This window comes from Artemia sp. Qi Xiang Cuo, chromosome 2 (genome assembly GCF_049724085.1).
Source record: "Artemia sp. Qi Xiang Cuo chromosome 2, ASM4972408v1, whole genome shotgun sequence".
Taxonomy (NCBI): domain Eukaryota; kingdom Metazoa; phylum Arthropoda; class Branchiopoda; order Anostraca; family Artemiidae; genus Artemia; species Artemia sp. Qi Xiang Cuo.
In genome coordinates, this window is record NC_142795.1 from 39,993,243 (window position 1) to 40,008,152 (window position 14,910).

The following is a 14,910-nucleotide window of genomic DNA, read 5'->3' on the forward strand; positions in this document are numbered from 1 at the left end:
TTGTTTTCTGTCCAATCGGCTTGAAACTTTCAAGGATCACTCTCTGGGCCATAGGGGTCACGAATAGGCTGAAAACTTTTGTCCCTTTTCGGTTGGAACTTACTTCGTAAACTATCAGGAAAAACGGGCCTTAATATACAAACAAATGTTGGCTGGGGATATGGAACATTAAAAATGGATCATATATTAGTCTTTCCTTATTGCCTTAAAAGTTGCGCTAGGAAATCCCTCTGTTGATTTAGCCCAAATCAACATCAATACCCACGAGTACAATGCATAGAAAAGAGGTTGGAAAAACATTGGTCGTTTTTTATCGGGAACGTTTTTTTCCGAACGGCTTAAAGCTTATATCTGTAAGTCCCACGTTCAATCCAGCATCAATGCTTACAAGTGCAAAGTCAATATTCAAATTACGTATCAGAGTCTAGCGTTGCCTATAGTAAAGAATCATAAGGCTTCAATATATTCTTCAAAATCTTACTGATCATGATTTACTGGATTTACTTTCTAAATCATGGATTGGGTTTAACATTTCTCGAAGTTCCACTTTAATAACCTTAGCCTTTTCAGACACGCCCAAAATCAAATATTCCCCCTTTTCCTAATCATAAATCCTGCATATAAATAATGGGCAAAATGCATAATTTACAATCCTTGCACCGTCACCGTTGGGGTATAGCATCCCCAGAGGCATAGTTATTAACTTATTAGGCCTTTTGACTATTTTGAACAAAATGGCATTTTCAAAATTTCGATCAGTGATGAGAGGGGGAAATATAAAAAGGGAAGAGGGCTGGCCACCCTCCGATCATTCTTCAACATTCTCTCAGCATACCCTGAAAGTTTCAACTTAATACCAACGGCTGTTTCTTAGATATTGCTGATATTCCCTTTTGACAACAAGCATGTACGTATTGTGTTTTAATTGTGTTTGGCATCACTCTTAATATTTCCATAAAAAATTTCCTCAATGCTCTAAGCCTTTTTGGAGACCTAGGATTAATCGTGCCCCTTTTTCCCAATAAAAGACCTTATAATTATGTTAACAAAGGGCAACTTGCACCTGGGGCTTTGGGGAAAGATGTCAATGCCAGGGGCATACTTAATTGACCTTTGTTCTATTTTGGACAAAATGGCTATCTCAAAATTTTGATGGCATTTATTTGCGGAAAAGGACGTGGGAGGGGGATTGGTTACCCTCCAATATCTTTAGACTCTTAAAATGGTTACTAGAACTTCAATTTCCAAACACCCCTCTGGAAAAGAAAATAATAGATTTACTGGAAACAAAATAAGTTTTAAATCATTTCTCTTTTTTTAACTTAAATAAATCCAAAATTATTAAGACTTACAATAATGAATATTAGCATGTAAATGAAACTGTCAATCCACATTCTTCTTTTTTCAGTATTATTGAGTATACTGGTGATTTTGTTTTCTCTTTTTTCGATATTGTGAGAAACAAAAACACATAGCTCGAAAAAAAGATTGTTTTCAGTAAATTGCAAATTATGTCCAGATCTTTAGAAGACAAGGGGGCATGAGGCTTATTCCTCTTAGTTTCTGCTTGTTTTGAGTTTGACTAAGTTATTTATTGTAATTTCTGTTTGTTTTGTGCTTCATTTATTTATCGATGATGATTTATGGGTGTTTTACGATTTGACTTTGTTTCTGCTCATCTTTAGTTTAATGACGCTCTTTACTTTCCTTTGTAAAACGTATTTTTTTTATAATTAATTAGTTAGTTAAAACTTACCCAGAGTGCATGGAAAGTGTACCACTTCGTGCTTTCTAAACGGAAAACTGTGTGTCAGAATAGAATTTCTGAGCCAGCTCATCAAAATTACAGAAAGACAATAAATCTCATTTTTCATAGCTCGAATTTACCCCTCATAGTCAAATACTTTTTTCAGCAAATAAAATGTTCTAAAGTTGTCTTTTTAAGAACATATCTTGTTATGTGACTTTTCTTTCTCATAAATAATTTTCATGAGTTATGTAAAAATTTCAAATGCTAGGACAAAAACAAAAAGGAATGGAAAAACGAAAGATTAATCAAGCTTCGACGTCAATGCGATTAGATAGTTGGCCAGAGACCCAATTGCAAGCATCAGACACTAGTATACCAAGCCAAAGTTTCCTATCCCTATTTTCAGATCAATAGATCTTACAAGAAACATTGGACTGTCATAACGCATTGTAGTGTCTTAAATTTTCATTTTCTATTAAATTTTAGCACGGTTAAATCAAGATAGAAAAAAATAGTTTAAAAAGCAAAGATTCTCTTACGGAAGTAAGAATAAAGTTGCCACTTAAAATGAACAAACGATGCATCTACAAAACTAGCTTAAATAAACTGACTCGTGATATCTCCCTATGTTTGCAGAATTCGAAAAACTAGCGCTTTACTAAAAACACAAAACCGACGCAAAAAAAGACATGACGTTCCCTTAGGAAAAGAAAATTCCATAAGTAGCCCGTAGAAGATAAAAGACTAATTTATAAGGCCCTAAACACTTTTTCGTCAGCCATGATATCGATAGTTTTTAGTGTACAATTAGAATTCTCTAAAAGCCTCAAGCAAGCTCAGAACGAAAGGACTGGCTTGGAAATGTTGATTTTCATAAATAGAATTTCGATTCTAACATTTTGAGACGTGATCGTAAAAACGAACACTTACCAAGAGCCGTTTAATTTAAAATTGAAATTCTTTCTGAAAAGTCAACCAATTGCGTTTTAGAATATATTTTGTCTTTTTTAGTTTGAATACCATTTCCAATCTAAATGGTGGACGATAAATGTAACATCCATAGTTGTAAATCTTATTTATTTCCTTTTAAAAATGTTTTCTGGGAAACAGTGGTCAAACTTTAGCATAGAGAGTAGTAAGTTTAGGACACAGCGTTTAGGAGGGCGATGGGCCCTCTAACACAGAAGATTAATATTTTTTATGCAATTTAAGGGTGGCTGTAGCCTCTTGAATATACAGGGTAATTTTCTTCGTTTTGAGTTTGAACTTTCCCTCTTTACTTCCACCCGACAAACTGTCCGTAAGTCGCCAAAGTCAATCCAGCATCAATACCAGCGAGTACGATTGGGCTTGAATAAAAGACATAAAAAGGAATAAAACCTACATTGAATAATATCAAACAGTTCGTGGTAACGAACTGTAAGTAAGGAGCGACCCGGCTCAATGGTAACCGAAACTCTAAAACCGGAGTTTTGATACCAATAGATACATTAAAAGAATTAGATATTTATGCTGATTTCAAATATATAAGTTTGATCAAGTTTAATCTTACCCATCAAAAGTTACACGCCTGAGAAAATTTGCCTTATTTTCCAAAAAAGGGGGAGCACCCCCTAAAAGTGATAGAATCTTAATGAAAATCGAACCATCAGATTCAGCGTAACAGAAATCCCTATTGTAGATGTTTCACGCTCCTATCTGCAATTAAATAAAAAAAGTTTTTTTAACTGAAAGTAAGGAACGACGTTAAAACTTAAAACGAACAGAAATTATTCCGTATATGAAGGGGGCTGTCCCCTCCTCAACGCCTCGCTCTTTACGCTAAAGTTTTTTTATTGTTTAAAAAAATAGAGTTGTGAGAAAGTCAAACTTTAGCGTAAAGAGCGAGGCGTTGAGGAGGGGACAGCCCCTTCATATACGGAATAATTTCTGTTCGTTTTAAGTTTTAACGTCGTTCCTTACTTTCAGTTAAAAAAACTTGTTTTTTTTATTTAATTTTTGAACGTTTTTGAATTAATGCAGGTTTTGATTTTGGCTCACCGTACAGGAATAATTAAAACAAAATTTGCGTATTATATTTGGTTAAATGGCTTTCTCGAAACTTGTTTAATTTTATTTACGAACGTTTTTATTAGTAATAAATATACGTAACTTAGAATTAACTTACGTAACGAACTTCTATATTCATAAATTTTTAACACGTATATTAGAGGGTTCGCCCCCTAGTCAATACCCTGCTCTTTAAACTATGTTCGAATTTTTTCCAGTTCTTTAAAAATGACCTCTTAATCACAATCAGTTGATCATTTGAAAAACTTGTTTTTTTTTATTTAATTCCTGATCTTTTTCTTTAATAATGATGGGAAATCAAGCGCCCCCTTCATAGCAATGTCCCTTCCCCCATGAAAACTTCCTTCATGGAAAGAGCCTTCCATATAGCCCCCGACCCGCTCCGTCCCCCACCTACCAGAAAAAATATCCTCTGAAAAAGTCTGTATACTTCCCAATAACCAATACTATATGTTAACATTGAGTAAAGTTCATAACTTTCAGCCCTCCCCCTGGGGACTTTGGTGGATAAAGTCATACTAAAATAAATTGTTATAAAATTTTTTACACTGTTGAAAAAAATGGATATCTCAAATTTTTGATCTCGTGAATTTTGGAAAAAAATGAGATTGGGAGAGGGACTAGATGCCCTCCATTTTTTTTGGTCACTTCAAAAGGGCACTAGAACTTTTAATCTCCGTTACAATGAGCCCTCCCACGATATTCTAGGACCACTGGGTCGATACGATCACCCCTGGAAAAAAAAAAAAAAAAAAAAAAAAAAAAAAAAAATAAACTCTCTTCCGTGATCTTTCTTCTGGCAAAAACTCTAAAATTACCAATTTTTGTATATACTAGCTTGAAAACACTACAGTAGGGTTCTCTTATACGTTGAATATGATGGTGTGATTTTCCTTAAGGCTCTACAATTTTTAGGGGGTCTTTCTCCTTTTCTTCGAAATTCAGCCAAATTTTCTAAGGCACGTAACTTTTGATGGTGTAGATTAAACTTAATGAAACTTATATATTTGAAATCAGACTTAAAATTTAATTCTTTGGATGTATCTCTTGGTACCAAAATTCCGTTTTTTAGAGTTTCGGTTACCATTGAGCCGGGTCGCTCCTTACTTACAGTTCGTTACCACGAACTGTTTGAAAATGTGGAATTCTACATTTTTGCACGAAGAAAGATCACGGAGGTGTGCTTATATGTTATTTTGTTTTTTTTTTTTTTCCCGGGGGTGATCGTATCGATCCAGTAGTCCTAGAATATCATGAGAGAGCTCATTCGAACATAAACTAAAAGCTCTAGTGCCCTTCTTAAGTGACCAAAAAATTGGAGGCCAACTTGGCCCCCTCCCCCACTCATTTTTTCCCGAAGGCACCCAATCTGAATTTTGAGATAGCCATTTTGTTCAAAATAGTCGAAAATCTAATAGATATGTCTTTGAGGAAAAAATAATCCCCCAAAGGTCCGAGGAGAAGGGTTGCCAGTTATTAACTTCGCCCGGTCTTTACGTGTAGTATTGGTTAATGGGAAGTATATAGACGATTTCAGAAGGGATTTTTTTCTGGTGGGGGGGGGGGTCGGAGGAGGGGGTTACGGGGGAGGATTTTTCCGCGGAGTATGTTTCCTTGGGGGAAAGGACATTTCTATGAAGGGGGTACTAGATATCCCAGCATTGCTTAAAAAACGATCAGAAATTAAATAAAAAAAAACAAGTTTTTCAACTGAAAGTAAGGAGCAACGTTGAAATTCATAAGGAATAGAAACAATTACATATGTCAAGTGGTTCGCCCCCTAGTCAATGCCTCGCTCTTTATGCTAACGTTTTTGTTAATACTTTCAAAAGAGCTATCTATTCTAATTAACCAGTCTTTGAGATACAGGGGTTTGTGATTTGAACAAAATTCGAACTTTAGCGTAAAGAGTGAGGTATTGACTAGGGGAGGGGGGTGAACTCCCTAATATACAAAATAAAAACCTACGAATATAGAAGTTCGGTACGTAAGTTAATTCGTAAGTTACGTCAGAACAAAAATTCGAGAAAGCCATTTAGCCAAAAAACGTAAAATTAATATACAAATTTCGTTTTAATTATTCATGTACGGTGAGCCAAAATCAAAGCTGCATTAATTCAAAAACAATCGGCAATTAAGTAAAAAACCAAGCTTTTTTTTAACTGAAAGTAAGGAGCGACATTAAAACTTAAAACGAACAGAAATTATTCCGTATATGGAAGGGGCGGTCCCTTCCTCAACGCCTCGCGCTTTACGCTAACGTTTTACTCTGTCTCACAACTTTATTTTTTAAACAATAAAAAACTTTAGCGTAAAGAGCGAGGCGTTGAGGAGGGGACCGGCCCTTTCATATACGGAACAATTTCTGTTCGTTTTAAGTTTTAATGTCGCTCCTTACTTTCAGTTAAAAAACTATTTTTTTTATTTAATTAGTAAGTAGTATCCTAAGGAATTAAGTGATGGACCATAAAACATTAATGCATATGAATGGGTTTGTATTTAAGGTGAACGAAACCCACTTCATTTTGTCACAGAAGGCTGTCTGGATCCATGATGTGCCCAGAGTGGGGGGTCGGCACCGTTTCTGTTTTTGGATAAAATAGAAACGGTAAAAAACGGCAATTAAAAAAACAGAACAGAAAGAGATTCTAACAGAAACGAGGAAAAAAACGGAATTCCGTTTCTTTATTTCCATTTTTTTTACAGAACAACAGAAACAGCCCGTTTTTTTTTTCTTTTTAACGGTCGTTTTAACAAATATTTCCGTTTTTTCAGTTTGTTAGGCTTATGAGAGTAAAATGAACGTTGACAAATATTGATTAATAAGAAAATCAAATATAAAAAAGACCAAATATTCAAAATGACCACATAAATCAAAACTTGTCAGTTAGATACATTCGAAGTTCAAGTGACTTTGCAGTCATTCGTGAGCACTGCTTTCGAATAAAGTACCCAGCGAGACTAAATGCACTCTCACTTGGTACTGAAGTTGCAGGCACTGCGAGATGCATATGCGGATCAGAATTATTGTTTCCTGATCTACGTCTTTCACTCAAGAACACTGGAACTCTCTCTTCATATGCCCTAATAATATTTGCTGCTTCGCGGGCAGTGCTTCTATTGTTAACATTTTGATTTGAAGAGTTCATTCGAAGCCCAGTCGTGCCGAGAAACTTAGCAAACAAGCTGTCTTCTTGATGTGGAGTCGGTGATGCATTTTTGTTAATCTTTGTCTTGATAGGAGTTACGTCAATTGGGAAAGATGCAGAGTTCAATTGAATTTGAAGGGGCTCTTCTGTATTTCTCTTCTAGGAAATGAACTGCTGGAGAAGTGAAGAGACGGACTGACGAGCTTTATCTATGTCTACATCGTTCATTTTTTTCGTAAATTGCAGTGTAAAAAAAACAGCTCTTGTGAAGAGTAGCATATCAGACCTAGGACTGTTAAAAAAATATCTCCTGGGTTGGACAGCTAATAATTCCTTCGGGCCATTGACTGAATCAGGAATGGCATTACTATATGGCGTCTCACAAGATATCTGAAGTCCTTTAATCACCAGCAAAACTTTGCTTGCCGAAATAAAATTATACCCACTAGTTATCACCGCTGCCTGTTAGAACGGGCGAAGAACCTCAATGACAGCTTCCACAACGGATCACTCATTGTTGATAAGTTCGAGCTCTCTGATTTTAGAGTCACGAAGGCTTCGGTTGAAGAAATTGTGCAGTGGTTCTTTATGGGTACAATACATTTCTATCGTAATAAGGGTGCTGTTCCATCTAACATTCATGTCCTTTGTGATGGATGGACTAAGATTATATCTCTCTATACATGACAAGTGTCCAAACTCAATAAGAGTCACAAGAATGCGATATAATTCTGTCTGTAACCAAAAAACGTAAAATTAAGAAAAACGGATTTAAGAAAAACAGAAGCGGAAAAAACGATAAGAAAAAAAAGCAGAACAGACACAAAAACGATAATAAAAAAAACGGCTACCTGTTTCCTGTTTTTTCCATTTTCAAAAAAAAAACAGAACAGAGAACGGAGAAAACGGTGGAAGAAAAACATTTCTGGAACATTTGGCGGAAGGAAACGGAAACGGTTCCAACCCCATAGGCCCAGAGGTACCAATTCCCGAAAATCTAGGAAGGGGGTTTAGGCAAGGGTTTGATGAAGATACTAAAAAAAGGTATCTTACGAAATCTAGGGAGGGGGGGGGGGTATATTTTAGCTATCCAGTAAAATGCTATCAAGTTTGTCAAGATTTTTTGTTGATCCAAAATAGAGGAGTTTGGAGCTAAATACACTTGATTGAAATAAGAATTTTTTGTCAAGATCATATTGTTCATACATAAAACATAGCTTTGTCAAATCACTTCGGTGAAGTTAATAAAATTTTATAAAATCTGAATATCAACATTGCACCCAAAGGCCTTAATGCCAGATTAGACAAATGTATACTAATTGGAGTAGCATAAGTTTAATGTGGCTCCCACGCCAAACAGTCCGTGGTAACGAACTGTAAGGAGCGACTCTGCCCAATAGTAACCAAAACTCTAAAAACGGAATTTTGTTAATAATAGGCATAACAAAAGAATTGAATTTTTATGCTAATTCCAAATATATAATGTTCATTAATGTTACCCATCAAAAGCTAAAAGCCTGAGAAAATATGCCTGATTTCCAAAAAAGGGTGAAAACATCCCCAAGAAGTTGGTGTTTTTTAGATAAAAAATAGATAGTATTCTTCGACTGTCATTTATTCTTAACTAGAATTCTTACTGAATGTTATAGACTTATAAAACAATTAAGTTATAATCACTTTCCAAAGATCCAGAAACTCCTTGGAAGGAGAATAAAAGCTTTCAAGTTAAATATGGAACATCGTTTCCCGTCTTTTTTTTCTTTTTTTTTCTTTTTTTTTTGGGGGTTCGATTTCTTCGAAACTCTTTTTTTCGTACCAAAAATGGTAGGGTGACCTTGACATTATTTTCGAAAAGCGAGTGAGAGAGTGAGAACTCTAATTAATGATATTATTTTGAGAGGCATAATAAATAGTTTGCCTAACCTGAGCCTAAGAGACAATAAATTTCTTGCATATTTACCTCCTCTTCTTCCTGAAATAAATTCCTGAAATAAATTTCCTTACAATGTAATAAAGACTTCCATTGAATAAGGTTCTTAATTTATGAATACTATTCTTACCTTTGGCGATACGAATAAGGGGAAGGAAAGCTTTTGTCACTCTCATTGTACCAAACAAATTGATGCTCGCAACTTTCTCATATACATCCATGGGCACCCATTCGACTTCACCAAAGGTTGACCATCCAGCGTTGTTTACAATTCCCCAAACTCCTAAAAAATAATCATAAAGGCCCAACAAGAATGTAATAACGGTCAAACTTTACTAAGGAAGCCTATTATATACCATCCAGCTTATGGTCTTTACAATCGTTGATATTTTAAACCTCATATATCTGTTCGAGAGAAAGTTTTGGATCTCGGGGATGGCGGTGTTTGATTCAAATTTGATTCTAGATTTTTCCAGAAGTATGTAGGGTTTTATAATGGTTCCAAAATGTAGTCAGCTTTATACTGGAACCGGGGATTCGGTAGCAGGGATATGTACAAGGGAGACATCAGGTCCCCTCCGAAACAACTCGCAAATTTCCTGATTGTTTTGGCAGTTTTTGATAATTTTCACGTGAAGCGCCTGATTGTTTTGGCAGTTTTTGATAATTTTCACGTGAAGCGCCTGATTTTTTCCATTTAGACTGATTTAGGAGCTCCCAAAAATGTGGCCATCGCTAAGATGATTCCCACGTACGTGTCTGCTCGTTCTGGATTTTTTTTTTTTTTTTAGCAGATAAACAAGGTGGAAGTTTTGATGGGGTCGGAGGTCCGAAAAAATATATCCAAAACTATACACTCCGTAAAAACCCTTTCCAAGACCTTCATTTTATTATTGCACATAAACAAGTCAACGAAATAGGTTTCTACTTCTTTCATCTTTTTAGTTGCATTTCAACCTGATAACCTAAGGAGTTTCAAATGATCAATCAAGCAACTAATCAAACTTAATTGTTCTTACAATTCATCCCATCTTAGCGAGTTTATACGTCTTAGCAAAAATAATCAGAATCAAGGTATTTAAAGGAGGAGCGGGGGGGGGGGTTATTTATAGATTATTTACTTCGGGTATAAATACTCTTACCTGAATTGTTCTCTTTGGTTTCCAACCAATACCTCAGGGTCTTTCGAAAAATAATAGGGAGGGTGTTTACCCCATATTAGAATACAATACCATAGCATACACAAATGTAGTACAATTTAGTTTAGAGGATTGAATTTTAGTTTGTTTTTTTTTTCGAAAAAATTAATGTACATGCTGCGCTTGAACTTTTACAATTAATCTGATGGATTTACAGTTTCTCAATTCTGACTGCAGATGAATAAAGACCTATATAGTATTATTATAGGATTCGCTGATGGTCTCTAAATTCTTTTAGTAGAAAAAGCGAAAAACTGCAAGAAACTCGAATTTCAAAAACTGGCTGACAAACTTTTCGTTTCCAGTCAGGGGAAGGGATTTGCTCCTCGAGTAATTCAATTCTCCAAGGTCATTTACTCCCATCCCAGAAAAAAAATGCCCGATGTTACCCAAACTAGCACAATTTATTTAGTACGATTAAATAAACAAGCAACAAAAAAACTGAATGAATAGTACTAATAAAGTCTGAAATATGTTTTCAACAATAAGCTTTATTTTATTCAAGTTTAGCAGCCTGGGATTGGGGAAAGACGGTTTTCTAGTTAGCCAGAATTTGTTTGTTTTAGCTCAATCTTAACGTATCCCCTCCTATGAAGAATTTTCCCCTCTATATTCACTTTCACACCCAGCCAAAACCGCAATTTTTTCTTGAAAAAGGCAATTAACTTCACCGTTAACTTTATTTTTTTCCATTTTCATGATCTGCTTGTTAATTTGGTTCTTTGCAGTTTCAAATCGGTAGAAAAGAAAGTTAGATCAAGGTTTCGTAAAACCAGTTATTTCTGGTTAAAAATTGTATTCGGAGAATTTATATGCTAAATTGGATCCACTGCATTAAACTACAAGTTATAGATAGCTGAAGCGTTTTTACATATATCAACCAGACAGAGCAGTATTGATACATCAATATATTAAGGTCAGGTTAAAAAAACTGAGTCGAAGCAGTAGTCTAAATCTGTAAGGACAACATCCGGTTTTCAGAATACCAGGTTTTGTCTTTCACCTTTTTTTGTAAATTCTAAGGGATAATGCTGCCAAGAAATATAGTCAAAGCCTACGTTCCGAGTTTTGCGTAAAAACTAAATATATTTGTAGAAACAGAAGAAAAAACTATTTAAAATGCAGTGAAGAGTCTTTTCCGCTTTAAACGTACACCTTGCAAATATTTGGGTTTACTATAGAGAGAGGTAGCTATCCCCTCTTATTCGTTACCTACACATATTTACGTACAGAAAATGGCCACCTATTTACATCTAGTCTTCATTCGACGATGCTTCTGTTTTTATCGCTGCATAAATTTTTCGTTTTTCTTCCAGCAGGGAAGTAAGAAGATTTCGAAATTTGTAACAGGTTTGGGTATATAATTTAAACCTTTCAGACCTAAAAATAAGGTTCCTAACTCTTCCAAAAATAAAAAGACGTCTGAACTGGTGAAAACGGAGATCAATTTTTACTGAGGCTAAATTACATGACGAGGCAAGATATTTCTTTTCTAATCTTAGAAGCCTAAAAACAATAAAACTATATTTCGCCAAGGTTAAATCTGATTAAAGTGCTTGCACACGGCTTTCCAACCGTCAAGATTGATCCTGGACTCTTGTGAGTTTTGATAAATTTCAGAGGAAATGTCTACATATAGCAAAAAATGTGATTCATCATTGTGAAATTCTCGGCTTTAGCTGAACAGTTTGTGGTCCATTTCTTATTTCTGAGAAAATTTCTCAGAAATTCAATTCAAACTTACTTCAACCTAAATGCTTAAACTGAAATAATAAAACCGATAAAATCTAGAAATTAGGGATTACCCCACCTAACAAGAATAGTAAAATAAAACTTCCAAGCACTAGTTTAGCGACGTTATCATTATCAATGCTTTTTCCAGTTTCCCATATTTCTTTTAATATTCCAGTTTAATTTCTCAAGGTAAATTTTCCATTTGAGCAGCCGATCTTGCTAGCCAGTGGCATAACTCGGGCGGGAGAGGAGGTACCCGGACAACACTTTTAAAAGGGTGGTACGCCAAAACCCTAAAGGACTTGAGAAATGAATAGATCCTTTGGGCCAACGTGAGGTTAACCAGGTACCATATCCTTAATGGCGAGCCCCTAACCATACAGAAAACATGCAAAAAGAAATCCCTTTTAAATAATGAATCATTTTTTAAACAATGCAACCAAGTACCGACTGATGGTAGAGTGACGGAGGGGGGAGGGTCTGCTCATAACCCCAACTCCTTGAATCTCTAAAAGGGGGTCTAAAAACGTGCAAAAGGTCCCTAAAAACTAAACAAAAGTTGACTAAAATCAGTTGTTACTTGAAAACTTTATCGTTTCATGTAAAAATCAGGCTTGGGTGTTTGCGTCAGTATTTTTTCAATTGGTCATCGACGCACCAACCCTTTTAATGACCCACTGCTCTTCTCCGACGGCGCTTCTTCTTGCAACAATTATGAGCGATCACCCATGGAAAAAAATTCTGGCAGATAGACTCGGTATCGAATACAGCAGAAGTCAAGTTTGTGACAATGCCAAAGTAGTGGCTGCTGAGCAGAAGAGAGGTCAATCGCTTATAAAAGGCATCAATCCAAAAGCCATTGCCTAAACCCGGCTATAGTTCATACTGCTCGTGTTTCTGTAAATTCAACTACTTTTTCCGCAACTATTGAGCAAGTGTTCCTGTATAAGAAAGGTGATAAGAGTGAGTGTAGTAATTCTAGAGACGTAAGCCTGGTTTCTGTAGGTAGCAAATTAATTAGTATAATGATAAAAAAAAAACAAAGAGAGAAAAAATTCAATGAAAAAACAACAAAACGAGACTGCGGCTAGTAGAGAGAAAAGATGAAAAACTAAAACGACGCGGATATTTCGCCTCTATGTAAACGAGGCGTCTTCAGCAAAGAAGGAACAGAGATAAAAACTAGAATAAACTAAAAACAAATAAAACCACCACCAATGTTAATAAAGTACAATTGTCGCAACTGATCCACGTAGGTCACAGAAGCTAATAGAGTTATTTCGATGAGAACACCAAAGCAACTGAGTAAAAAAGTATAAAATTGGAAATTAAGTTAAGAATTTTTGAGTTTTTTCTACTGAGTTGCAATTCTCAATAAATCTTTCAAGAAATTATTGGTGAGTTTTACCAATATAAAACTACCCACAAAAACAAGGGATCTTATACACCCCACTTACTAAACTTCCCCGAGTTAAGCCCTTCCCAGAATTAAGGAAACTACCTATTGGTCTCACCGATTGGAAACGTATATCAATGTCATATTTACGCAAAATTTGATACTTTTGAGACTTAAGAGATGCTGCCGATAAAGTTTTAAGAAAACAACGTTTTGATTTTAGGAAGGAAAGAGGATGTTTCGACCAAATTTTTGGTCTTAGACTAGTAATTGAAAAGTACCTGAGGCACCAAACCCCGTTTGACCTTACTTTTGCAGATCATGAATAATAGCTTCATTCAGCAGGTAGAAGATCTCTAGCGAAGGTCCTGTCCGTGAGAGGTACACGAGAAAAATACATTAAAGTGATTAGTGGAATGTCATTGCTGCGATTAAGGCAGGAAATGAGGTTAACAGCTGGTTTCGTATTAAATAAGGAGTTAAGTAGGTTTGCGTTCTATCCCCAATTATATGGATCATTTTGATGGACTTTGTCTTAAGGAACACAGAAAAACCAAAGGGAGAACACGAAATCAAATGGAACAGTAAAACTCTCCTGAACTCATATTATGCTGATGACTTAAGCACCCTAGATGAAAGTGTTAGCAAAATGAAGGAACTTTTAGAGGTGTTGCAAAATCAGGGTGCGAGAATGGGTTTGAAAATTAATGTTAAGAAGACTTTTTTGCTAAGGCTAGGAATAAGTGAAGGTGAAAAGTTAATGTTGGGTAACGAGAAGATCGATCAAGTGGACAACTTCCCTTACCTAGGTAGTATTATTAGTAAAGACAGTGGGCGCAGTGAAGGTGTTAAAACTAGAATAGCAAAGGCTCAGAGTGTTTCATACAGGCCATTATCGCCTCAGGCTTTAATTTCTCCAGTAAAAAATAACATTTTTCTGGGTAGAAGAAAAGTTTCTTGTCTTATTTCTATAGCATCTAGAGATAAAACAGTCTGTTGGAAAAACACGTCTCTTTGCCTGAATTTTATGTTCCCAGTAAGGAGCCATTTTTACAGGGAAAATATTAGCAATCAATGTGTGTACGTTAATATACAAATGCAACTCATATGAGTTGTAAACGCTGAGAATAAATCATTTTGTTCGTCTTAAGTTTCAGCTTTGCTCTTTGCTTTCATCAGAAAAAAAACTTTGTTTGTTTTCTATTAATTCAGCCTCGAACTTGAACAAATTTAGTGTGACAGGTGTCTTCAAATTGGCAATAATAAAATAACTACTATGACCTGACCTGCTGACCTCCAAAGGTTACCTATAACAAATACTTGGATTATTTCTTTCCAAAAAAGAAAAGGCATACCCTTGCAATTCTTTGGCAATCTTTGCTCGACTTCCTTCGCAGCTTTCGTAACGCTTTCTTGAGAAGAAACATCCAGCTGGACGGTAAAAAGTCGTTGGGTTTTTTCACCTTCTTTCTCTAACTCTACAGCGCCCTTACCTCGAGAGTCCTTTGTGAAGCAGCCAGCAAACACCACATAACCCTAGAAAATCATTGAAAAAATCCTTTAGTTCCTTTTCTTCAATTCTAAATAAAAACATAAATGATCATAGTATGATAACAAAATTCTAGAATATGAAACACTTTTCCAAAGATGGTTCCTTTCGGAGTTATATTTTTTCGGAGTTA

At 35.5% G+C, this 14,910-nt stretch overlaps 1 protein-coding gene across 2 annotated transcripts in view; it reads right to left on the reverse strand.

Moving 5' to 3' along the window:
* The window catches only part of LOC148955223 (D-beta-hydroxybutyrate dehydrogenase, mitochondrial-like), a 92,336-nt gene that overhangs the window by 8,423 nt on the left and 69,003 nt on the right, over positions 1 to 14,910 (reverse strand). For both annotated transcript variants that reach the window (XM_089100918.1, XM_089100926.1), the window contains exons 5-6: positions 14,584 to 14,764; positions 9,030 to 9,182 (exon numbers count right to left, since the gene is read on the reverse strand). In XM_089100918.1, coding sequence (XP_088957044.1) covers positions 9,030 to 9,182; positions 14,584 to 14,764 — 334 coding nt within the window. The remainder of the gene's footprint in view (positions 1 to 9,029; positions 9,183 to 14,583; positions 14,765 to 14,910) is intronic.